This window comes from Sceloporus occidentalis, unplaced genomic scaffold, assembly GCF_023333645.1.
Source record: "Sceloporus occidentalis isolate IW3139 unplaced genomic scaffold, rSceOcc1.0.p SCAF_13, whole genome shotgun sequence".
In the NCBI taxonomy this organism is placed as follows: domain Eukaryota; kingdom Metazoa; phylum Chordata; class Lepidosauria; order Squamata; family Phrynosomatidae; genus Sceloporus; species Sceloporus occidentalis.
Genome location: NW_028316993.1, coordinates 13,994,231 through 14,018,432, shown reverse-complemented (window position 1 = coordinate 14,018,432; position 24,202 = coordinate 13,994,231). Strand labels below are relative to the sequence as shown.

The following is a 24,202-nucleotide window of genomic DNA, read 5'->3' as shown; positions in this document are numbered from 1 at the left end:
CATAATATGGATCTGATTTAACACAATAAAGGAGTCTACAAAAGCAGTCCATCTAAACAGTATAGGAGACTCAAGCTTTCATAGCCTTGGTCTACTTCCTCAGATGCAAAAATTTTACTATTATAATAAAGAATTACTGAATTTCTATGCCTTATTTTTTTATTATGTTTGCTAGATTTACAGCAATCAAAGAATAAACCAATTCTTCCTCGACCCCAAACGCTGATGTTTCAAAGTCGTACACAATTGTTTGGAAAGAGAACATATAAAAATACCCCTTTAGAAGCCTCTGTAAGAAAGGAAATACAAAGTTTATTTCCACAACTTTCTTCTGACCAGAGCCGCACAGAAATGCTACAATTTGTACAGTTCGTTTTTAAAACTATACATCAGGGAGAAGTCTACAAAAAAAAAGAAACACAATATAGAAGTGATTGCATAGCAGAACACTAACTTTTTAAACATTAAACAAAAGTTAGAAATACTATCAAATATACAAAGGTTCTAGAATCACCCTTTTAAACATATTCCACAACCAGTACTGGGGAAAAAGCCACCTTTACTCTTGCGTGGCCAGATGGAGTAAATGAAACTTAAAAGAGAAGCAGAGGGCTGTAAATGTTTTGATACCTGCTTCCACGTTTCGAGAGGAAAACAAACTAATACAACATAGTGCTCTCTTCTCAAGAACACTTTTCAGATTATGCCATGGCAACTTTTCACATTTAACTGAGATAACGGTTTTACAAAGCCAAAAGGAAACGACGCAGCTCTTCCTCACATTCGGTGTGAACGCAGTTAAGATATGCTACACTGCGACTGGAAGATTATGTTCTTACAATTTATTTAACCCGTGACATAGGCTCCGATGTGTAGTACGCTTGGGAGACATGGCTACAAGATTGGTATTCATGGACACGCTAGCAACCTATGATGGCATTGGCGTCAAAGTTTTAGTTCTTACACACTGTACACACTAATCTGAAATGCTTTGTTTGTATTTAACACTGCAAGAAAACCTACGCAGTTTGCGATCAACTGCTTGCTAAAACTTAGGATACATCACAGAACATACAAATGTATACATATTTACCTAATTATTTAACTGAGTATTTTTGCCTTGGGGGGGGGAGTTAAGAGATTAGTTAGAAAGAAGCACCTTTAACCCTGACCAAAATCTCTTAGGGCCTGCTCCGGTTTTTTGTTTTTTAAACATTACTTCAGAAATATCTATGAGTACCTCGATTTCTTCTTCCACAATACTTTGTTAGCCGTCCATCTTGGCACGAGGAGGCAAGGCAAACACTCCCCTCCTTGAAGTAATTCATCTGTATGTCGCAGCAGCCATGGTTGCTCAAAATTTCCAGTTCCATGGCAGGGCATTACTAGACAGTTAAACAGGGACTGGCTATCCATATACAGCCGGTGTCATTAGGACAATGCTGCAAACAAGGGCGAAATCAAGGTACCATAGGTATCCGAAGCATAAAAATGCAAGTCTTTTACAAAAATATACATAAGAAACACCACAAGAACCTTGTAGCTGCCCATGACATTTAACAAAATGGACTCTCTTGGGTAAGGTTATCAATATTGTATTTTAATAGCAATAATTGCCTCCTACAGGGATGACTGACAAAATTGTTTTAAAGCAATGTCGCAACATCATAACTCAACTGTGTAACTCAATAATACATGCCTAAAAAAAAAAAAATCCCCAATGTACAATGTTAGTGGCCACTGGACTTGGGACTAGCCCATGACCTGGATCTGGATTTTGATCTAGATCTAGATTGCGATCTCGACTGAGATTTGGATCTAGTTGGTTCTTTTTTTCTTGGTTCTTTTTCATATCTTGAGCTGGACTTATATTGTGTCTTAGAATCCGTTTTAGAGGTGCCTCTAGATTTAGTGCGAGACGCAGACCTAGAACGTGATTTAGCCTTCATTTCTTTTTTGGGTGGTGACTTAGAGCGTGATCTTGAATTGGACTTTGACCTTGAAAAAGACCTGTTACGGTGTTTGAACCTATCAGAAAGAGGAAGATAATACACTTGAATATGGACATGCTGCTAACAGTTGTGTATCTTACATTTAAATGTCTTACTGTTGCAGGCACAGATTGTTCTGATTTTGAATTTTTTATAGAAAAGAGTGTTTACCTATCATTATCTGAACGACTTCTGCTACGGCGGCGTCTTCCAGCAGGTCTACTGCTAAAAAGGTACATCAGAAAAAGTAAACAGTGGCATATACCTTCACAATTTTTCACACACCCCCAACTAAAGCTTCTTGAGAACTGCATTGGTTTTTTTTTTTCATGTTTCTTCAATGGTACAAAGATTATTTTTGATGGTTCATGCAAGGTATGACAACGCCCATGCATGTTATTACTAGGGTGACTTGATATCTAGGTGTCAGACAGTCAATATGATCTCTCTTCTCCATTACACGGCAGCATAGGTCAAGCCAAGTACAACACTTACTTTCTAGGGCTATAAGATCGGCGATAGCTGTAGTCAAAAGAACGGCTTCTTGACCGCCTCCTTTCATAACTGCGGCTTCTAGAACGCCTGTATCTGTCATAATCATCGTAACGGGAAGAGCTGTACACATTTCTTCCTTCTTTAGCTTTCATTTGATTTGGTGCTGTAGGGGGGAAAAAAGCAATCCTTTAACATTGTTGTTATGTGACTTCTTCAAGTCGACAGCAACTCAGGCCAACCTTATCCTAGAGCAGTGATGGTGAACCTTTTAGAGGCCGAGTGCCCAAACTCCAACCCAGACCCCACTTATTTATTGCAAAGTGCCACATCCCTCTGGCTTTCTAGTAAGAAACTCTGGCAAACTTTGTGCTAGGGCTACAGCATGTGTGCCCACAGACAGGACTCTGAGTGCCACCTCTGGCACGTGTGCCATAGGTTCGCCATCACTGTCCTAGTTTTCTTGGCAAGATTCATTCAAAGGTTTGCCAGTGCAAGAAAGTATGACTTGACTAAGGTGGCCCAGTTGATATCTGTGGCAGGATGAGATTCTAACCTTGTTCTCCCAGTGTTCTAGTACAATATTCAAAACACTACACATTCGCACTCTAAAAGGAACATGTGTGACTTTTACATAACTGAGAGACTGTTGTCCTGTATGGCTTTCACAGTAACTTATCCAAAGGAGTTGCCTTTCGGCACTATGTAAAATTCGGGTTACGCACAAATGGAAATACTCTTCCTATCCCCACCTAGAGAGGTTACACACTTCAATTAAAGAATCAAATTACAGAAACAGAGTGCACATACTTTTCCGGTCCCCTTGAGCAAACTGGATTTCAATCTGACGGCCACAAATCCATTTCCGGTCCAAATTGTGAAGGGCGTCTTCAGCATCACGGACATCTTCAAATGTGCTAGATGTTAAGGTACTTGGGGATCTGAGGTATTTACAGCTACAAAGTTAGCAAGCATTGGCTTTCCTAGCAGGTCATCACACCCCCTTGTTAACCAACTTGTCCTCCTTTTCCACATGTTCTATGGCATAACAAAAATTAGCTGACATTAACCAGTGCCTATTTGATACTCTAAAATAATTATTGTTAATACATGCCAGATTTCTCATTGATATGAATGTTTCAAAAGTGATTTTCACCCTACAATTTTATTTTATTTCCCTTAACTAAAGTCTTTGTTTAGCACATTAATAGTGCTGTAGTCTGCTGATGAAACTAGTACTAAAATGGAAATTGCCTACATTTTACTACTATCGGTTAAGGTTAAATCAGTATAAAACTATACTTTAATGATGGAACATGTTATGCTGGCAAATTATTCTGGAACCAGATGTCATAAAGTATACTAGATAATGCCTTGCACACCTCTAGGTGACCTATACAGATTCAATGTCCCTATATGCCTTGAATAACATCAAGGATTCACTCAGTTATGGGTATGCTCACCTCAGATCTGGAGTGACTGCATTTAACTGAGGACCACAATTTCAAATATAGCACTAAGATTAAGCAAATTATGACAGGGTCTGCAGCTAAACTAAACCAGAAAACAAAATTGATCGGTTAACCACTTACACAAGTAGCAAGAGGACAGTTCTTATTCTGTAGGATACATGAGGCATGGCTCCTTTTATCTTGGCCACCAGTCAACTTCATCTTGACCTTTAACTCTTTAAGTGCTTGTTAGAAGGACTTGTCATGAGATGCTTGGTCAAAAATGACAGATGGCTTTATCTTTATACTTTGAAAAACAACCTTTTCCCCCATTTGCAGATAAAGCGAAGCTTTGTCTCCCATAATGGCTTGTCCTTCTTCCAGCTTTTCTTTATCTTTATCTTTTCTTTTCCCAAACTTTCCCTTCTCTTCAAGCCTGATCCTTAAGAGGTCTTTGGCTTGTCTACTTGCCTTAATTCTTGAATTCTACTCTAAAGGTTCTTTCATGCTTTCTCTTTGGGGTCGCCATTACTGTACAGCTTTACACTCTGAGGCAATAACAGAGGACAGTAAATTAGGGGACAATAATCAGAGCAAGATTCTTTCACCTCATTTTATACAAATCTGCTTTTGATCAAATTATTCCATTTTCCATGAAATCAAAAACAAAAGTCTCAGCCACATTTTGCTAAGCAAAAGAACAAGTTTATCATAAACGCCAGTTATATTAAAACTGCAAAGAGACACTCTGGAGTCAGTAGCAAATGCGATTTCAAATATTAAAAGCACAAAGCTGAATATGAAGCTTGAAACAACAAAGCACATTTTACTGGATATGGCTTAAATTTTAAGATATGGAGATTTGTTAGATATTAATCTGCAGGGGGGAAACAGCACACACACCACAATATGACATGACATACAACACAGAATAAAACAGGTTTTCATTTAGGTTTGTTACCTCATACACAAACGTGAATTTCAAACTTGAACACCCCTCACTAATCAGCCATCTGAGGAAAGGATATTGAACATAAGCAAATCCTCTTGGACGGCGAGTGTAGAAATCCAAGGGAACGTACACATCAACTATCGGACCATAGCGACCAAATTCACGACGCAAGTCTTCAGACCTGAAACAGAACACTTGAGATTTATTACAGAACATGCCATGCCGTCTTATCACTTATATGAAAAAGTAGAAGAACGTCATGTCCCAAAAAGTTATGCATAGTGGCTCTAGACTGAGTTTTCATTCAGGAAGCCCATCCTAACAGAAACTTACTAGGTGGTCATAGGCAAAGCACATTTCTTTCTGTTCCAGTACCCAGCACAATTTTGGCTGCCCTCGCAATATGTGGTTGCCAGTACCATGCTCCTGACATTGCAGCATGTCTTCAGAGCTCAATTCCCTATTTCTTTTCCTAGCTCTAAGCTTGGAGTTAGGGGTGTCGTTAGAGAACCGTTTCTACGTTTGTTCTATACTGCATTTTCAAGTGTCAAGAAAGCTGAAACGGACCGAATGCCCTAAAGGCACCAGATCCTGTCTGATCTTGGAAGCTAAGCAGGTTCAGCCCTAGTTTGTAATGGGATGGGAGACTGCCAATGAATACTGGGTGCTGCAGGCTATATTCCAGAGGAAGGAACAGGAAAAACCACCTCTGAGGATTTCTTGTCTAAGAAAACGCTCTGAAATTCATGGGATCACCATAAGATTGGAAACACACTCACACACACACTTTTCTAGGGAATCTGTATTGATGCACAGCTTAGTATTGAATTACACTTGTCCTTCCATATTCACTAGGGCTAGGGGTACAAGACCCCGTGAAGATTGAAAAAAACTGCAAAAAACAAAAACACCATGTTTTTACCTGAAAGGACGCCTTTCTAGGAATCTCTAGGTCCTCCAGTGCAACTCTGTGGTCAATGTTTGATAGACACTGACCACAGAATTGCACTAGAGCAGTGATGGTGAACCTTTTCGAGGTCGAGTGCCCAAACCGCAACCCAAAACCCACTTGTTTATTGCAAAGTGCCATGTCCCTCTGGCTTTCTAGTAACAAACTCTGTGCTGTGATGATGGCACATGTGCCCACAGAGGGCTCTGAGTGCCACCTCTGGCACGTATGCCATAGGTTCGCCACCACTGCACTAGAGGAGCTACTAAGGCAAAGTAGAGTATTCTCTCTAGGAATCTCAAGGTCTTTCAGTGTGACTTTTAGTTAAAGTTGACCATAGAGTTGTGCTCGAGGACGTAGATATTCCTAGAGAGAACGTATTAATCAAATCCGTGAATAATCAAACCTGCAAATATGGAGGGATGAGTGTACTGTATTACGTACAATTAAATGCTGCCCAGTTTCGCTGTGTAATAATATATTTCAGCATTTTAAAGTACAAAACCCCACTATATACAGCCCCCGCAAATTAATTGATTTGAATTAAGTGATTTAGAGATGTAAATTGAATTAAGTGATTTACAGATTTAAAAACTTCATAGTTCATTGTGGCACCAGAGCTCTCTGACAGAGAAGGCCAAAATGTCTCACAAAACTACAGCTCCCAGGATTCCCTAGCGCTGAACCAGGGCAGGTAAAGCGGTCTCAAACTGGGTTACTTCTCAGTGTTTTGGACCTAAGGCCCCATACAGACAGGCCAAAATAAAGCTGCTTCGGGTCACTTTGGAGGTATGCTGTTTAAATGATGCATGCATACTAAGAGTCCAAAAGTTGCACCAAAGCTGTGCTGCAGTCCTTAGTATTGGATTGTGGCTTTGGCATGGCTTCCAGACTCTTAGGACACATGGATCATTTAAAGAGCATAACTCCAAAGTGACCCGAAGCAGCTTTATTTTGGCCTGTCTGTATGGGGCCTAAGTTACCACATGAAGAGGAGAAAAGTTCCCACAAGAACAAAAGGCCGGTGCGCTGGAGGTTTTGATCCTCCCCATGTGTTTTGGCACCAAAAATAGTTTTGAAAACAAACAGAGAGAACATGTGTTCATGTTTAAAACAAAACATAAAACGTTTGAACCGTATTCTGCTCTGAAAACCTAACTCCACAGAGCTGACCGATGCTTTAAAAAGATCCGACAAACTCATTTCCCCTCGAATAGGCATTCGTGACCAGAAACACATGTGGAAAGGGTTGTGAGTGACGTGCGCACCATCCATTAACCCCCCTCATTTCCCAATCGGCCCTTGCAAAAAAGGGAAGGAAAAGAGCACAACAAAAGAAGCCGCATGGCGGGAAAAGCCTCTGCCGTTTGCTCTGGCTCTCCTTCGCTGGCTATAAAAACAGAAGAGTAGTGTCTAACAGACAAAGAGGAAACGGGGAGGAGGAGAGCACAAGGGAAAAAGCAAAAGGAAATACAAGAAAAGGAACTAGGGGCCCCATACAGACAGGCCAAAATAAAGCTGCTTTGGGTAACTTTGGAGGCATGCTAGTGAAATGACGCATATGTTCTAAGTGTCCAGAAGCCGTGGCTCCAGTCCTTAGGACCGGACTGTGGCTTTGGCGCAGCTTCCGGACTCTTAGGACGCATGCATCATTTAAACAGCATACTTCCAAAGTGACCCGAAGCAGCTTTATTTTGGCAGTCTGTATGGGGCCTAGGAAAGATAAAACTGACTATGAACCATCTCTTCAGCGGTTATTAAATTATAAAAACCATCAACATCTCTCTCATACGTAAAACAACACCGATTTCCTTTCTATGTTACGAATATCAATCCTTCCAAACCAACTAGTGGAAAGAGAATCAGACATCTATTTTATTTTTACTGTATTTACTATAGCCCGCCCTTCACCCCTAAAGGCTCTCAGAGTGACTTACGATTATTACTTTAATTAGATGTAAAATTTTAATTATGACTAAATGTTAGTAATCTTGGCTACATAGAGCTACAAAGCCCCCAGAATTATGCCAAAGGAGGCAGCCAGAGTGGAAAGTTAAAGTCAAAGGTGGAATGGCAGCACTACTTGCATTCACTTACTCCATATTTGCCTGGAGTGTTTTGTTGTCTTATATATGCAATATATATATATCTATATAAAGATGTACTAAAATGAATGACAGTACTTGACCATAGGGAAGCATAGGGACATACTTGCCCATAGAGAAAGCATACTTGCCCATAGAGAATCATTGGGGTATACAATGGGGAGTCATTGGGCAAGTATGGTTTCTCAATGGGCAAGTACTGTCATTTGTTATATATATATATATATACACACACACACACAAATATATATTTGCAGTAGTATAATGGCTTGTACGATTCTAATTTTCATGCTGAATCGTACAGCTTTCCATTTCAGGGTCTCTTCCAGTTCTTTCGCAGCTCCTCCCTGCCATTCTTCACCTACTTCCAATTTCCAGGCTGAGGTTCCCAGGTAAGAGAGACCTTACTATTTCTATTTCCTAATTCTCTCCAGGTTGGAACTCTGTGGTCTTTATGCTCCATCTGGTTCTTGCCCACAGGGAAGCCATACATGCCATGGAGAACCATGGGGCAATACCTGCCCATAGCAAGCATTCCCCAATGAGTCCCTATGGGCATGTATTCTCCAATGCTTCCCTATGGGCAACTATCCCCAATGCTTCCCTATGGGCAACTATCCTCCAATGCTTCCCTATGGGCAACTATCCTCCAATGCTTCCCTATGGGCAAATATTCCCCAATGCTTCCCTATGGGCAAATATTCCCCAATGCTTCCCTATGGGCAACTATCCTCCAATGCTTCCCTATGGGCAAATATTCCCCAATGCTTCCCTATGGGCAAATATTCCCCAATGCTTCCCTATGGGCAAATATTCCCCAATGCTTCCCTATGGGCAAATATCCTCCAATGCTTCCCTATGGGCAACTATCCTCCAATGCTTCCCTATGGGCATGTATTCCCCAATGCTTCCCTATGGGCAACTATCCCCAATGCTTCCCTCTGGGCAAATATCCTCCAATGCTTCCCTATGGGCAACTATCCTCCAATGCTTCCCTATGGGCAACTATCCTCCAATGCTTCCCTATGGGCAACTATCCTCCAATGCTTCCCTATGGGCAAATATCCTCCAATGCTTCCCTATGGGCAACTATCCTCCAATGCTTCCCTATGGGCAAATATTCCCAATGCTTCTCTATGGGCAAATATTCCCCAATGCTTCTCTATGGGCAAATATTCCCAATGCTTCCCTATGGGCATGTATTCCCCAATGCTTCCCTATGGGCAACTATCCTCCAATGCTTCCCTATGGGCAAATATTCCCAATGCTTCCCTATGGGCAACTATCCTCCAATGCTTCCCTATGGGCATGTATTCCCCAATGCTTCCCTATGGGCAACTATCCCCAATGCTTCCCTCTGGGCAAATATCCTCCAATGCTTCCCTATGGGCAACTATCCTCCAATGCTTCCCTATGGGCAACTATCCTCCAATGCTTCCCTATGGGCAACTATCCTCCAATGCTTCCCTATGGGCAAATATCCTCCAATGCTTCCCTATGGGCAACTATCCTCCAATGCTTCCCTATGGGCAAATATTCCCAATGCTTCTCTATGGGCAAATATTCCCCAATGCTTCTCTATGGGCAAATATTCCCAATGCTTCCCTATGGGCATGTATTCCCCAATGCTTCCCTATGGGCAACTATCCTCCAATGCTTCCCTATGGGCAAATATTCCCAATGCTTCCCTATGGGCAACTATCCTCCAATGCTTCCCTATGGGCAAATATTCCCAATGCTTCTCTATGGGCAAATATTCCCAATGCTTCCCTATGGGCAAATATTCCCAATGCTTCCCTATGGGCAACTATCCTCCAATGCTTCCCTATGGGCAAATATTCCCAATGCTTCCCTATGGGCAAATACCGCCATGTGTCTCAGTGTCCCCTCCATCTTCCCTCCTAAGCCTCCATCCCAGGCGGAGTCTGCTTCCTGCAGAGCCCTCCAAAGCGCGCTCCCGCTCCCCCTCGTGCACGCGCGCCGCCGCCATTCCTCCGCCGCCTCCCGCCTCTTCCTCTTCCTCCTTCTTCTCTCACTTACACGCACCTGGTGTCGTCAGCCACGTTGCGGACGAAGAGCGAGGTGTTTGGAGGCCGCAGGTAGCGAGACATGGCCAGGCCTTGCTCTCAGGGAGACGCGACGCCCCAGCGACCGAACAGCTCCTCAGCAACCGCCTTCTGGGGCTGCTGCCAACTCTCGCGAGAATAGGAGCCCGCCAACCCCCGCCGCCGACGCCACAATAGAAAGAGGAGGCCGTACATCAACTACGCATGCGCACTATGTTTCCCATCCCGTCGGAGGCTCTTCTGCGCAGGCGCGGAACTCTCCTGGTTTTTTTTTTGCTTTCCTCCAACCCGCGTGAGACTTTTCAGCGCAGGCGCAGAAATCTCCTCTTCTCTCTCCACTCGCCCGGTGTACGTTTTTGGTGTGTGAGAGGCACTTGGCGCATGCGCACTTGGCATTAAAGTCGCCGCGAGCAGTTGGCGCGCGCATGCGCACCTGGCTATTGTTCTCCATGGAAGGCTTTTTTTTCTTCCCTCCTTTCGAACGCGGCCATTGGCGCATGCGCACCTGGCCATTGTTCTAGGTTGAATGATTTTTTTTTCCTTCCCAGCTACGAACGAGGCAGTTGGCGCATGCGCACCTGGCCATTGTTCTCGGTTGAATGATTTTTTTTCCTTCCCAGCTACGAACGAGGCAGTTGGCGCATGCGCACCTGGCCATGGTTCTCGGTTGAAGGACTTTCGACTGCGGCAATTAGCGCATGCGCACCTGGCCATTGTTCTCTGTGGAAAGTCTTTCGACCGCGGACATTGACGCATGCGCACCTGGCCATTGTTCTCGGTTGAAGGGATTTTTTCCTTCCCTGCTACGAACGAGGCAGTTGGCGCATGCGCACCTGGCCATTGTTGTCTGGAAGGTCTTTCGACCGCGGCAGTTGGCGCATGCGCATTCGACCGGGCCTGTTGTGGAAGTTTTGCCTCCCTGAGTCTGACCCAATTGGTTGCTATTAGCAACAGGCCTATGCATCTTCCCTAGTGGCCTTTCCTCGATTGAGGAGGGAAAAAGAAACGTATTGTCACGTCTACACTGTAGAAATAACGCAGTTTGACACTATTTTAAATGCTGTGGCTCCATCATGTGGAATAACTGGGATTTGTAGTTTTACAAGGCTTTCTCTGACAGAGTGCCTCACCAAACTACAAATCCCAGGGTTCCACAGGACAAGGGAGCCATGGCAGTTAAAGCGGTGTCAAGCTGCATTATTTTTACAGTGTGGACGCACCCAGAGTATAAAGAACACTGTTTCCATTAAAAGGACATGACAATGTTTCACTTCAGACACTAATAGGAAGCCATTGGGTTCCCTTTTGAGGGCAATGCACTCTGTGTATGCGCAGAGGCAGTGCGCACATTGATTTAAAACAGCATAGAAATTAAAAAAAAATATGACCAGGGTGATGCTGGTTAATAAAAATGCCGGTTGGACTTGGAAGGGAAGCGGCTAAGAGGCAGCTTTTGCATGGAGAAAGCAATTTTAATAAATCCATATATTAAAGTTTATTAAACCCTTTAATAAATAACTCTTATTAGGTGTCCCTCAATAATACAGGTTGACCCTCCCTTATCTGAAACCCAGAATACTCCGAAACCAGAGATAGTGGCACCTTTGCTTTCTGAGGGTCCAGTGTACATACACAAACTGTGTGTGTTTCACGCACAAAATTATTTGTGCCAGGCAGACATCAGCTTGATTGCTTTTAAAAGGGTTCATGCTAGGATCTGTAATGTAACTCACTGCAACCTTCCCCTCAAAAGGGAACTCAGTGGCTAGCGAGAAATGAATTTTGCATCATGGCATAGTGGTTTGAGTGTTGGACTATGGAGTTTATTAGACAAGGGAAATTGGAAGTATAATCCAATGGCAATCCGAATGCAGTCATGGGGTTTCACGTTATTGCGTGAGAGGTGATCACATGCATTTTTGAGCAATGGCAAGCTATTTTCGGGCAATGGGAAGTCAGTTTGAACGCAATTCAAATTGACATAAATTCTCTGAACTAGCGAATTCACATGAATGCGTTCTGGCCCCACTTTCTTTTCATTCGAAATTAGGAGCAATTCCTCCCGTGTGATAAACTCCTATGACTCTGGGGATCAGGGTTCGATTCCCAGCTCGGCCACGAAACCCACTGTATGGGCAAGTCACACTTTCTCAGCCTCAGGGGAAGGCAATGTCAAACCCTCTCTGAACAAATCTTGCAAAGAAAACCTCATGAGACGGTGCCTTAGGGTCGCCATAAGTCAGAAATGACTTGGAGGCACCCAGCAACAGCAAGAAATGAATACATTAGAGAGGGAGCATAGATATTCTCCTACATCGTCATGTTTGTAACCTGTGAAAATAAAAATATACTCTGTGTGTGTTTGCCCCTGGGCAATTGCACACTTAAAACACTCAAGTTGTGTCAAGTTGTGTTCCATAAAGAAGCTGGGGATGTTACCTAAGCAAGGATTTCCTTTAGCGCTTTCACAAACCTACAACTCCCAGATGCGATCTTCAGTTTCAGGACCCAAAACACATGTGTTCTTTAGTTTTTCAGCAATGCAAATGAAACCAGACACTATCCACGATACACAGTGCACTTTATTATCCAAATACACACACATATATTTTAAAAATTCAACTACAAAACAGAGGCACCTTCTTTGTTTTTAAACCTTCTTGCTTTTCCGGACAAATGTTGCTGAGCCAGATGTTATGGTCTGTGGAAAATAAAACAGAACCCTCTAAACTTTAGTATACTTGATTATCTGTGCTATTTTGTTTTGTTCTGCAATTGTGTAGCATTTTTTACTATTGGAATAGTTATATGTGTTCTGTAACTGTTTGTAAAGCGCCATGTACATGGTGCTATAAAATAATCTATGATGATGGTGATGATGATAGTGATAATAATAATAATCTGTATAATTTAGCAGGTATAAAACCTTTACAGATAACACAAAAGAAAAAAATGCAATGTGTGAAACAGTGCAGATTACAAGATTCTTGTAACTTTCCCTCAAAGTTTAATAGACCGTAAGTATCATCATCCACAGACTGCATGCATGGCCTGATCAATGGAGATGGTGAGGCTGGTAGTCTAAAACATCTGGAGGGAACCAGGTTGAGGAAGGCTGAAACATACAGTACTAATGTTCGGAGTAAATTTAAGTAATCCATGGAATGTGACCACAAAAGTAGACCAAAGAAACATTCAAGAGAATTCATACTTTATTCAGTGTGAGAAGCCAATAATATCGGTATTTGGTTAATCTAGGTTGCAGCCACAGGGCATATTTAATTGCTCACAGCTTGTCATTCAAAACAGAAACATGTACACAAGAAGATATATTTCTGTCTGAAAATGAAGAGAGAAATCTTAACTACAGGAGCTGCTCCCAGATAAAGGTGAGATGAGGGAATTTTTCCTTCTTACATATTTTTGTGAGATGGGTTAAGAAGCATTTAATCTGGTCTACTTGCTTCTAACCAAAAGGTGGCTGGAAAGGAGAGTGGAGGGGGTATCCTGGCATTATAATGACTGGGAAGGAGGAATCGAAGTAAATAAATAGACCTCCGGGAAAGTCTTTGCAAACTGCAGTAACAAAGCCTTGCAAGTTTTAGCAAGTTGTTGCTCTGCTGAGTTTGCAGAGCATCATACCCAAACTAAAGAATTTCTACCCTTAGAGAAATCAACTCTTATCTTTTTTCTTTTTAAGTTAACAGGATTTACTTACCTCTACCATTTCGCCGCCTACTATTTCCTGCTCGTGGGTGAATTTCTCAGATTTGGCTACTAACTTCCCATCTACCAGGTTCACTATGCACTGCGAGAAGAGAAAAGATGCTGTTGAAGAAAGGATAACAGAGCAGCAAGTGATGCATAAAGATGAAAGGACCATCCAAAGCTAGAATTAAGTTTAGGGGGAGGGCTGCCTAAAAATGCACTTAACCCGAGATAATCGATCCTGGTTTTCCCACCAAGTTTTCCTAAAAGATTTGCATTGTCGGCTCTGTGAATAACTGATGAGAATAGACCTGTGATAAACTGGGATAAAACTGCATGCCTTGAAGGTGTTTCGAATATATCCACATCCTCAACTCCATCCTTATTCGCAGTGCTGACACATGTGAGCAACAGAACTTGCAGAGATGCGCATAGATGCGGTTTTGATAAAAATATATAATGTGAACAACAAAACTGGCATCTGTGACTGAAATTATTCAGATAGCTGCGCTAAAAAAACCCCTGTCTGGATAACCCCTGAGTTTTAACTACTGAAGCCTGTATTTCTGAACTTGTTCTTAACCTGCAACGGCATGAGTTACCTTGACTTTCTTGCCATCCATAGTGGTCATTTCTGCTTCTTTCCCCAGCGTGAATGAGTTTGTGACGGACTTGTTGGGGGTCTTGGACGTGACGACGAAGGTGTTCCCTGTCTGACGGATTTCGGTGATGGGCTTGACATCTTTGGCAGCTTTGATGATATCATCCGGCAAGGCTGGGGAAAGGACCCAAAACAGAAGGAGTACTGTGTTTATCATGCTTTAAGCAAGGAGTGTGTGAAAATCTATGGATATTCCAATGCTCAGAACTTGGGGAAAAATTCCCCTTTGGGACTGTAACTCTTCTTAGTCACCATAGTGAGTAGTAGTCATACTGGCTAGCAGTATTCTGGGCACTGCTATTCAAAAAAGTAAAATGTTCAAACTTACTATTTTTGAAGTAGATGGGTATGTGGAACCCCTACATCAGTGATGGTGAACCGTTTGCAGACCAAGTGCCCAAACTGCAACCCAAACCCTACTTATTTATTGCAAAGTGCCACGTCCCTCTGGCTTTTCTAGTAATGAACTCTGGCAAACTCTGTGCTGGGGCGACAGCATGCGTGCCCACAGAGAAGGCTCTGAGTGCCACCTATGGCACACGTGCCATAGGTTCGCCACCACTGCCCTACATGATAGACTGCCTTGCAAAAAACCCTTCTGCTAAAAACAGGAAACTAAAAACTGAATGCATTATGATGGATCATAATCTTCCCTCACCCAGCATATTCAAACATTCTGGACAACCACTCCTATCACCCAAAGCAAGCCAAGATGATGGGAGATGCAGTTCTACACATCTGGATGGCACCAGTTTGGATAAGGCGGCTCCAGGGAAGGATTTAATCCACTTTGACAAAAGTGACCATGAGCTGCTTACCAATAGCTTTCAGGAACTCTTCGTATTTCTCCTGGGCATAAACCTGCCACGTGCCGTTGAATGCCATTTCGGTGTACCCCTGAATGGTAGGAGAGCCAAGCTGGGGAAAGGACAGTGGCAACTTCTAACAGGACAGGTGCTATTTATAAAGAAGGAAATCCCAGCATCGTGTCCAGAGTGGAATTATGAAACCAGGCACTAGCAATCATTAATCCTAAATCGGTACTTTTTGTGGTAATAACCTCCCGTTTGTTGTGCTGAAGGAACCCTTGATGGACTCTGAGATAGTTGTTGCCAAATTGTATAGTCAAGATTTGGGGGTTGGACAGCAAGAGCAAAACACCTCAACATATTTCCTTCTGAGTTTTACAGCTAAAATGATGCTAGGTGAACACTTTGTTCTGAGCCACATGGCCCTCTGTATCTACAAATTCAAGCATCCACAGCTTGAAAATATTTTAAAAATATAGAAATTCCAATAAGCAAACTTTGATTTTGCCATTTTATAATTGGGATACCAATTTCCTCTTTAGAATCTCATCTAGTTCTTTCATCACTGCCCTTCCTAGTCTTCTTATTTCTTGACTGGAGTCTTCGTTCTGATCAGTGTTTGATCCAAATTATGGGAAATCTTTAACTATATCAGTTTCTTTGACTTTTAGATTGAATTTATGTAAGTCCTCCGTGGTCACTGTGCTTGTTTCCAACATTAAGCCCGCCTTTGCACTTCCTTCTTTGACTTTCCTCTCTCTTCTTAATACTTGCATTGGACAGCTGTCAAACAGAGCAAGAGTAAGAAACTTCAGGCCTTGTGGATCCATTGTGGTCCTCTGAGATTCCTGGAGGGCTATTCCCATTTCACATTATTCTATCTTTCCTGGATTTTGCAATCCACCTTCCTGGGGGGATAAAACAAGAGGACTATTAAGCTAAAATATATCCACTCCTGAAACTGAATCCAGCTGTCAGGCTAGAAAACAGGGTCTGGCCTGCAGAACGTGTGGCCACCTTTTCCATTCGGTGATGGTTTCATCAGATCTGACATTGCTGCTGGCTTTACATTTGGTGGGAAAAGAGGGGCCAAATCATGGAATATATCCAGGTCCTGGTTGTCTTTTGTTTCACGAAGACATCTCCAATACGGGCTCAAAGGAAAGGGATGAATCATCACTCTAAGCCCACCTATGGATTGTTAACTTTGGCAAGGTCCATGTACAGTTGAACCTTGTTTGCTGTGCTGTTGCTTAATTCACACATGGCCAGTGCCCTATCGGTTTTGACCTACCTTGGTTGACATTTGTAGCTTAGCATACTACACCATGCCTCTATGGCTGGAATTTACAATAAGGGTTACAAATGCATGGCCTAGAGGTACACATATGTAACTGACTCATCATCATGATACCTACATATTCAATAGTGCAGAGAATGTGTATAAGAGCCAGGGTGGTGTAGTGGTTTGCGCATTTGACTATGACTCTGAAGACCAGGACTGGCCTCTCTTCTTGGCCATGGAAACCCATTGGATGTCCTTGGCCAGGTCACATTCTTTCAACTTCAGAGGAAGGTGAAGGTGTGCCAAGAAATCCCTGTGATAGGTTCACTTTAGAGCTGCCATAAGTCGGAAACAACTTGAAGGTACACAACAACAAAAAGCATATGTAGGGATTGTAAAAGTCCCCCAGTCGTGACTTTTGTTGGTGAACCTTTTAGAGGCCGAGTGCCCAAACTGCAACCCAAAACCCACTTATTTACTGCAAAGTGCCATGTCTCTCTGGCTTTCTAGTAACAAACTCTGTGCTGGGGCAATGGCACATGTGTCCACAGAGAGGGCTCTGAGTGCCACCCCTGGCACATGTGCCATAGGTTCGCCATCACTGCAGTAGACTGATGTTTCCATCCTCTCCTGCAAGTAATCTCAATGCAAGGAAGAATTGTGAGGATCCTGCCTAGTGATGTTACTTTTTTGGGTGTTCACTCTTCCAGCCAACATGGGAGTTGTAGTTCAATACAGTAATTCAGAAGAGAAATATAAAAGAGTTTTGTATGGCAGGCTGTGGAGATTTCTTTTAGTCGTTGCATGTGTGTTGTTCTTTCTGCCCTGTCTCGTTCACTTTTTCAAATGTTTTAACCGAGTACTCTTTTTAAAATTTGATAGCTTATTTAAATCCTTTTTAATTGTCCTTTAATTTTATAACATGTTGGTTTTTAGCTGTGTTTTTGCTTTAATGCCTGTTGTAAAGTGCTTTGGCTTCTAGGGATAAAAAAAGAGATGTGACATCAAACAAAGAAATAAATCTAACGTTGAATAACTTGTGTTGTGCCTTCCCAACTAGGGGTTGCAACAACTCTTTCCTTGTTGCATAAATACCTTTAGTTCCATTTTGGGGAGCTGTTCACGCTGAGGCTCAACTATCTTGCTCTCTCTGGACAGGTACATTTGACTGTGACACTGGAAGAGGTCATTGGTATTTTTGAGCAATTGTGTTGAACTCTGTCACCTTTCCCTCTTTTCACTTGCATTGACCTTGCGGAGCTAAAATTTAAGCTTGACATCCATCGCGTGTCCTGAGTTAGCTAACCAGGGCAGGCTGAGCTCCCTTGAGCTGGCTAGAAGAATTTGCGGCCTTCCTGGGAATCTCATCATCCCTGGTTAATACGGCTAGGAATGGTGGAGAATGGAGTCCTCCAGATGTTGGGTTATGTTGTTGTTATTTTCCATCAGATCAACTTGGACGTAAGGTGAGACCTGTTATCAACAAGTCTACTCAGCTTTTGCAAACTCATGGCTTCCTTGATAGCTGGGCTATAGACCCCCTATTCTTAATCTACACAAAGCAGGAGAAAGCAATGCAGAACTAGTCATGATGGCCACAGCTGCTTTCATGCTCAAAGGTCATGGTGCATTTCAGGTTCTGTTTATATATTCTTTTATGGGTTTTACTCCAGTCCTCCTGATAATTGGAAGAGAAGAGGGCTTTCCTTCCTTGGGTTTCCCAAGCCCAGAGATGTTAAGCAGTAATGCAAGGGATGGGCACCTTTTGGCCCCTGGACCGCCGGTGCTCTCAAAGGCCTTTTTGGTGACCTACAGCCTGAGGAATCAAGGGAAACCACCACCCCAAATTGCTTGCCCACAACATTTGGATTTTGCCAGTTTTGGAGTCATCCAAGAGCAGTGATTTTGTGTTTAAATGAGTCATTGGTGAACACAACACCCCCCCCCCTCACACACACACGCCCCAAAAAGCCAAAAATAAAAGCAAGGCATAGCCATTAGGTCACTCCTGATTTTGATTTTTTGGGGGCATCAAATGGGTGTTTGGGCTTCTGGTTTTATCAGTGCAAAGGTTCAGCATCAATCTTTGCTCTGGTTTAATCTGTCAACTGGTTTATTTAACATACATCTTAAATGTATACATTGACCCACACATCGGCAAAGTATAGATTCTTGGTTAGTCACATGTGAAAAGACATGATGCAGTGGGATTTTCATGCAAAGTTTTAGTCCGACAGATGCTTTGATCCACATCCTGGCTGTAACTCATTGTGCTCTGCACATTTTTCAAGAAGCGGGCCGCACATTCATGACCACCTCAGTGTTCAAATTATGAATATTTGGGACTCGATCTCCAGATTAGCACACTGCAGCCTTTGCTTTTGAGTGATTTTTGCTTTAGGATTTTACTTTAGGAGGCTAGTAAAGTGCAATTACAGTGGGATGATATCATCTTTGGCTGGTTCTTATCACACTGTCGGTAAAAAGGTGCTCTCCACGAAATGCAAAACAGCAACGAGAGAGATGCAAAGTTGTGTGGTTAAAGATGCTATTATTCAACTGTAACTGCGCTTTACTAGAGAAACTAGAGAAACTCCTTAGCCTTAGTCCTTAGATGGCCCTTGTGGTCTCTTCCAACTCAGAGATGCTATAGGATGGAATTATGGCAGTTAAAGTGGAATCACAGAGCTATAACTATGTAGTGTAGAGAGGCCCAGAGAGATGTGCTTGTGGGACTTTCCAGGCCAGTGCCAAAATAAATTCGGTTGGTCTTGAGCATAAAGGACTCTGGCTATTATCCAGGAGGCAAGGGATTAGTGAACAAAATATTTTTGGTCAAATGTGACTACAACAGAGATGGGAATTATACTGCCTTCCAGAAGTTATTGGCCCACAGCATCCCAGCATTCATTACCAATGGATATGCTAGTTAGGCTGTCGGGAACTGTAGTCTTCTGGAAGGCCACATGATTCCCATCCCAGGTTAGAAGCACCAGCTGATGGTGGCTTTTGGAGGGAAAGGAGAGAAACACTCTGCACTCAAGGAAAGAAAGCCAACCTCTTCTAACATTGTTTCATGCAATCCAGAGGGCTAGCTCTGGGTTTGAGAGCCAGGTTTTGGAGCTACGGCTTGGCTCCTTTCAAAGCCAGTTCATCCCTGAGTTCCTTTGGCTCTTCGCCCCGCTTGTACACACTGACAGTCACCCTGCCTGTTTCGGAGCCCCACTTGTTCTTGACGTAGATGCTGAACTTTCCAGTGTCCTCGCTGCTGACGTTCTCGATGGTGATGGTGACCACCGCCCCTTTCACTTCCATCTTGTACCGATCTTGGAAAGTAATGGCCTTCTCGTTCTTGTACCAAGTGATTTCTGGGTATGGATCACCCGAGATGATGCAGGTCAAGCACAGGGTCTGTGTTACAAAATAAATATTTTGTTTAATTAATTAATTAATTAATTTTTAATAGCCTCCCAGCCAGATGGGCTCCGAGGGCCATGAACGAAACCAGGATGCTCTGGGCCAGTTTATCATATTGCCTTTCTGGTTCCCAGCCTGCATACACCACAGTCCAAAACTCCCTCCACCACTTTGGCCTTAAGCAACATCTTTCCTCCTGTCTATGTCCCTCAACTGAACTTGACACCTCATTCACACATTTTGCATTTCTATGGAGGCTGGAGGGCTTGGAGAGGCAATTTTGGCATAAGACAGTCATAAGACAAACTGTATGAATAGTCATACAGTCTGATTATAAAGATCCTTCCTGGGCACCAGTTCACTCCATGCATCTGAGGAAGTAGACCAAGTCTACGAAAGCTTAGGCTACAACTTCTTTCACTCAGTCTCAAAGGTGCTACAAGATTCCATCACATACTTAATGATAATTAGTTATTAATTGTATCCAGGGGTCAATTTTCTCCGTTTGCATGCTTCCAGATGAGAGCATCATAGTGCAACAGTTGCTTTGCCTCATGTGCCTTATTTCACCGAGTCACACTTGTGCACTTTGATTTTCCTGGTTGGCTTTTGCACGATATAACCTTTGAGACCTTGTTTTTCATTGGTCTTACCTTGGGATGTGTGTCTCTGTATGTGTATGTGTGTGTGTGTGGACCATATATCTAACAATTCAAGCTTGATTTAATTACTGGCCAAGGAAAGAGTCTGGGTAGACTTTACTTGGGATCTCACTTCTAACATTGGCTGCGACAGGAGGCTGGAGGGCTGGGAGAAGCAATTCTGGCATAAGACAGTCACCTTCCCCTGTTTTTCCCATGCTTCTGTCGATTTTCCTATGGGACAACAGCAAAATGTCTTTGGATTTTGGAACAATTTGTTCAGAAACCAACCACTGTGTATCCTGCCACTATCCCCACCTTATCGACACATACTGATGTACATATGCCCTGTTTATTCTGATGGAACAGAGGGGGAAGACAAGAGAAATGGTTGCATCTTTGGCTCTGTAAATGAGCTGCTCAAAGAACTGCCACAGTAAGATGCTGTTATCTTATTAATAGGTCCCGAATCGGCATGTCCATATCAATAATAGCCTTACCTTATTCTCCATGATGGTGGCAACGTCTGGAAGACCCCGGACAACTTTGGCTCGGTCTGGTGGGAAAACAGATACTGCAATTGTTGTAACATCCCCCCTGCTTTTAATTTATGAAATTGAACATTTTTCTTAGGTTATGTTATATAATACCTGAAGTAGGGCTAGTGCTGCCTAAGGCTGCATCTGCACTGCAGAAATAATCCAGTTTGACACTGCTTTAATGTTAGGGAATCCTGGGATTTGTAGTTTCTTGTGGAGGTGATACCCTCGTATTCATTACCAGTTTTCAAGCAGAGGCTTAAAATGGCCACCTATCCGAGGCTACTGGGATCAGTGGGTGCTTCTTTGATGGGAGCCAACGGCAAGGCATGATCTTGTGATAACACTTTCTAGCTTTTGGAAAGCAATACATATCAAATCTCTGATGCTCCTCCAGCTCAGAAGAATGGAACACTTGAGAGTTTATCACAAGGAGGAAAACTGGAAGTTTAAATGGGGTTTATCCCATTAAAACTGTGCAATTACTATTAAATCGCAATTAAGATTTTCACACACAGTGGTCATTATCCCAGGAATCACCAAGCAATAAACAGTGAATGGTTTGTTGCTGTTTATTGCCTGGTTATTCTTGGGTTAATGGTACTTTAATCGCTTTTGATGGCGACGTCGTGTGAAAACCTTAATCGCAAATGCGTGATTTTCATGGGATAAATCCCGTTTACACTTCCAGTTGTCTCTATATGATAAACTCCTTAGAGAAGTGACTTTTTGGACTACAATTACCTCTATGTCCCAGTTAAAATGACCATTTGAAGTTACCATCAAAAGAGTATTTCCCCCCATGCCCTTCAAGAGGAGAAAGAGGACAGATGGCAACCCCTCCAGCTTCTTGATTTTTTTCTTTTAACGAAGATCTTTAATAAAATGAGTTTCTGGGTACATTTTATAGAAACAGCTGAACAGTCTTGCTATCAGGAAATGGGAATTAGCCGCAACGGAAGAGATGCCTTCTGGAGATCTGCTTTTCGGTGAATGAGCCAAAGGCAATTAAAGGAAACTGAACCCGGTAGCTTAGGAAGACAATAGTATGATACTATATGCTGAGATGTATCCAAGAAAGGACCTTGCATGCATTGTCATGTACTTACGCTCTTCCACAACAGCGGCTTGCCTGAAATGAAAAAATGATACAAGAATTAAATAGGGATTTGCGTTACTTAAATGTGTATCCAACACTCAGTAAAGAGGCTGCAATTTTAAATCTTGGGCAATTGTTTTAGGGGTGGGTTCAAACTTATCAGGTGTCCTGGTGTGAAAGTGATGGGAACTCATTCCCATTTTCAATGTCCTGTATTTTTGGCAAATGTTCAGGCTTTCAAATTTGGCAGCAGGTTGTGTAACATGCCACTTTGGGGCCTGTGGCTGCCCTTTCCCTGTTGCATGGGGTTTTCCCATTCAGTTTACACAACAAGCCTGTGAAGTAGATCAGGTTGAAGGAGAGAGACACCCAGACATACAAGCTGATGTAGCTGATCAAGCATTTCAGCTTTGGTCTTCCTGTTGAAGTTCCCACAGCTTAACCACTACAGACCAAATGAGAAATGAGAAATTTCTATTTAAAAAAGAGAAAGATTGGGGGACCAAAAGCTTACTTGAGTTTTTGATGTCCAGCCAGTGCATCATCGAAAGCTGAAAGAAAGAAAGAAAGAAAGAAAGAAAGAAAGAAAGAAAGAAAGGTTGGTTGGTTTGGACTGAGCGCACTGTGACTTCCTCTACTGTTGCAAAATGAAGGCAGGTGGCAAGAACAGTTGTTTTAAACCTGAGTTGGTCCTCGACGAAACAAACACTTCATTTGTCTCTACTTCTCAATCATGCTTTTTTAAAAGTAAATTTTAAGCATATATGGAAACAACTATCAAAATGAGATTGTCAGCTGAGTAGATTTTCTGTCCATCTCCTGAATAAGTTCAACACTGAAGAGTAATACACGGAATACACTTAGTTCCAGATCTTGGTCTCAAGCCCTTTCAGTGGCACCGGGCTACAACCAGAGACGTAGCCAAGGGGGGGGGGTTCTTGGGGTCCGGACCCCCCTTCCATTAGAAAAATGAATGGTGTGTGCTGCTGTGCCGCCGCACTCAAGCCCCATTATAATGGTGGCACTTAGTCTGGACCCCCCCCTTCCTAAAATCCTAGCTACGTCCCTGCTACAACTTTGGCACAGGAATTTATTGCATATTTATAGTATAGTAGTTTGAGTAGTTTGAATGCCCCGCTCAGCCATGTAAACCCACCTTGGGCATGTCACACTCTCTCAGCCTCAGGGGAAGGCAAAGGCAAACCCCTTCTGAACAAATCTTGCCAAGAAAACCCCATGACAGGCTTGCCTTAGGGTCACCATAAACAGGAAACAACTGGAGATGTGGGATGACTGCTCACCCTTCCCAGATAGGTCAGTTGACAACTTGCGCAACTCCTTCCCATCCGATAGCTCCAACATATATTTGCCTTTGTCGGATTCTTTGGGGTCTAGGATGTGGAGCCAAACCTGGTCCATGGTGGTTCCTATTTTCAGTCTGTCTCCTCCTTCCAGACGCTTGTCACTGACAACACAAAATGGCATCCTATAACCCTGGAGCCCTTTCACGCTACAGAAATATAGCACAAAAGCTTGCATCGTGAATTTTGTGTATTTTCATTCCCCCACCCACCCAAAAGCATTACTGTTTTGTGGATTTTGGAGGTTGTTATACTCAGTGGTTTGAATGTTTGCATCAGTCCAAGTTTGGAATGAAGCAGGATCTTAAATCAACTTCAAAGAGAGGATTAAAAAAATAAAAGAATCTCAGCTTATTCCAAACATGGTACATCACAGTGTCGCAGTTTGAAGACAATAGGAAACTATGCTTAGCCAATGGCTTTTGGGCTTATTGAGATCTGAGGAGAAGAACTCAAGGAAGCAAAGAAGGGAAGGGAGGTAGGAGTCAGCACAAGGATGGAGCATGTAAGCAAAAGTCTTGGGCACATCTTGGTTTCTTAAGCTAAGATACAACCCACAACAATTGGTGAGGGCACCCTGAGATTTTGTCCAGAAGAGTAATCCATGCGACTTAACCTGTTTTGTAGACAGGCATCAACACCCTCTATCTCCATCTATGAGAACCACAAGTGGATT

General features: G+C 42.8%; 3 protein-coding genes across 10 annotated transcripts in view; all 3 read right to left on the bottom strand.

Annotated features, from left to right (window-relative positions):
* Nucleotides 1–160: 160 nt before the first annotated feature.
* On the bottom strand, nucleotides 161–10,172 carry SRSF10 (serine and arginine rich splicing factor 10). 8 transcript variants are annotated; one of them, XM_089478287.1, is made up of 6 exons: nucleotides 9,981–10,172; nucleotides 4,963–5,067; nucleotides 3,294–3,397; nucleotides 2,487–2,649; nucleotides 2,163–2,213; nucleotides 161–289 (listed from the first exon to the last, which is right to left on the bottom strand). In XM_089478287.1, exons 1-6 carry the CDS (start codon nucleotides 10,049–10,051, stop codon nucleotides 280–282), a joined length of 504 nt encoding a protein of 167 aa, XP_089334413.1. In that variant the 5' UTR covers nucleotides 10,052–10,172; the 3' UTR covers nucleotides 161–279. The 8 variants fall into 8 exon arrangements, with proteins under 8 accessions (XP_089334413.1, XP_089334412.1, XP_089334411.1 ...); XM_089478286.1 differs by having other exon boundaries at nucleotides 2,163–2,216; nucleotides 9,981–10,171; XM_089478285.1 differs by lacking the exon at nucleotides 161–289 and adding an exon at nucleotides 293–401 and having other exon boundaries at nucleotides 2,163–2,216; nucleotides 9,981–10,171.
* Nucleotides 10,173–12,570: 2,398 nt separating this feature from the next.
* On the bottom strand, nucleotides 12,571–15,306 carry LOC149305035 (fatty acid-binding protein, liver). The gene is made up of 4 exons (XM_089478947.1): nucleotides 15,194–15,306; nucleotides 14,317–14,489; nucleotides 13,725–13,814; nucleotides 12,571–12,707 (listed from the first exon to the last, which is right to left on the bottom strand). The coding sequence occupies exons 1-4, from the start codon at nucleotides 15,258–15,260 to the stop codon at nucleotides 12,657–12,659; spliced, it is 381 nt and encodes a 126-aa protein (XP_089335073.1). The 5' UTR covers nucleotides 15,261–15,306; the 3' UTR covers nucleotides 12,571–12,656.
* A 3,275-nt stretch (nucleotides 15,307–18,581) lies between these two features.
* Nucleotides 18,582–24,202, bottom strand: part of MYOM3 (myomesin 3) — a 32,807-nt gene continuing 27,186 nt past the window's right edge. The window contains exons 33-37 of the mRNA XM_089478501.1: nucleotides 23,467–23,630; nucleotides 22,680–22,716; nucleotides 22,176–22,198; nucleotides 21,028–21,083; nucleotides 18,582–19,880 (exon numbers count right to left, since the gene is read on the bottom strand). Of these exons, the coding sequence (XP_089334627.1) occupies nucleotides 19,593–19,880; nucleotides 21,028–21,083; nucleotides 22,176–22,198; nucleotides 22,680–22,716; nucleotides 23,467–23,630 (568 nt within the window). The 3' untranslated portion in view covers nucleotides 18,582–19,592. The remainder of the gene's footprint in view (nucleotides 19,881–21,027; nucleotides 21,084–22,175; nucleotides 22,199–22,679; nucleotides 22,717–23,466; nucleotides 23,631–24,202) is intronic.

Bases quoted from the DNA above. Each gene is read 5' to 3' on its own strand.
- SRSF10 (XM_089478279.1), bottom strand. From the start codon at position 10,051: ATGTCTCGCTACCTGCGGCCTCCAAACACCTCGCTCTTCGTCCGCAAC. The intron at 2,217-2,486 runs GTAAGTGTTGTA...GTACCTTTTTAG, and splicing joins CGATCTTATAGCCCTAGAAA to CAGTAGACCTGCTGGAAGAC. The intron at 2,029-2,162 runs GTAAACACTCTT...TCTTTCTGATAG, and splicing joins AGTCGTTCAGATAATGATAG to GTTCAAACACCGTAACAGGT.
- LOC149305035 (XM_089478947.1), bottom strand. From the start codon at position 15,260: ATGGCATTCAACGGCACGTGGCAGGTTTATGCCCAGGAGAAATACGAA. The intron at 13,815-14,316 runs GTAACTCATGCC...CTCTTCTCGCAG, and splicing joins TGGATGGCAAGAAAGTCAAG to TGCATAGTGAACCTGGTAGA. The intron at 12,708-13,724 runs GTAAGTAAATCC...TATTTTCCACAG, and splicing joins TAGGCGGCGAAATGGTAGAG to ACCATAACATCTGGCTCAGC.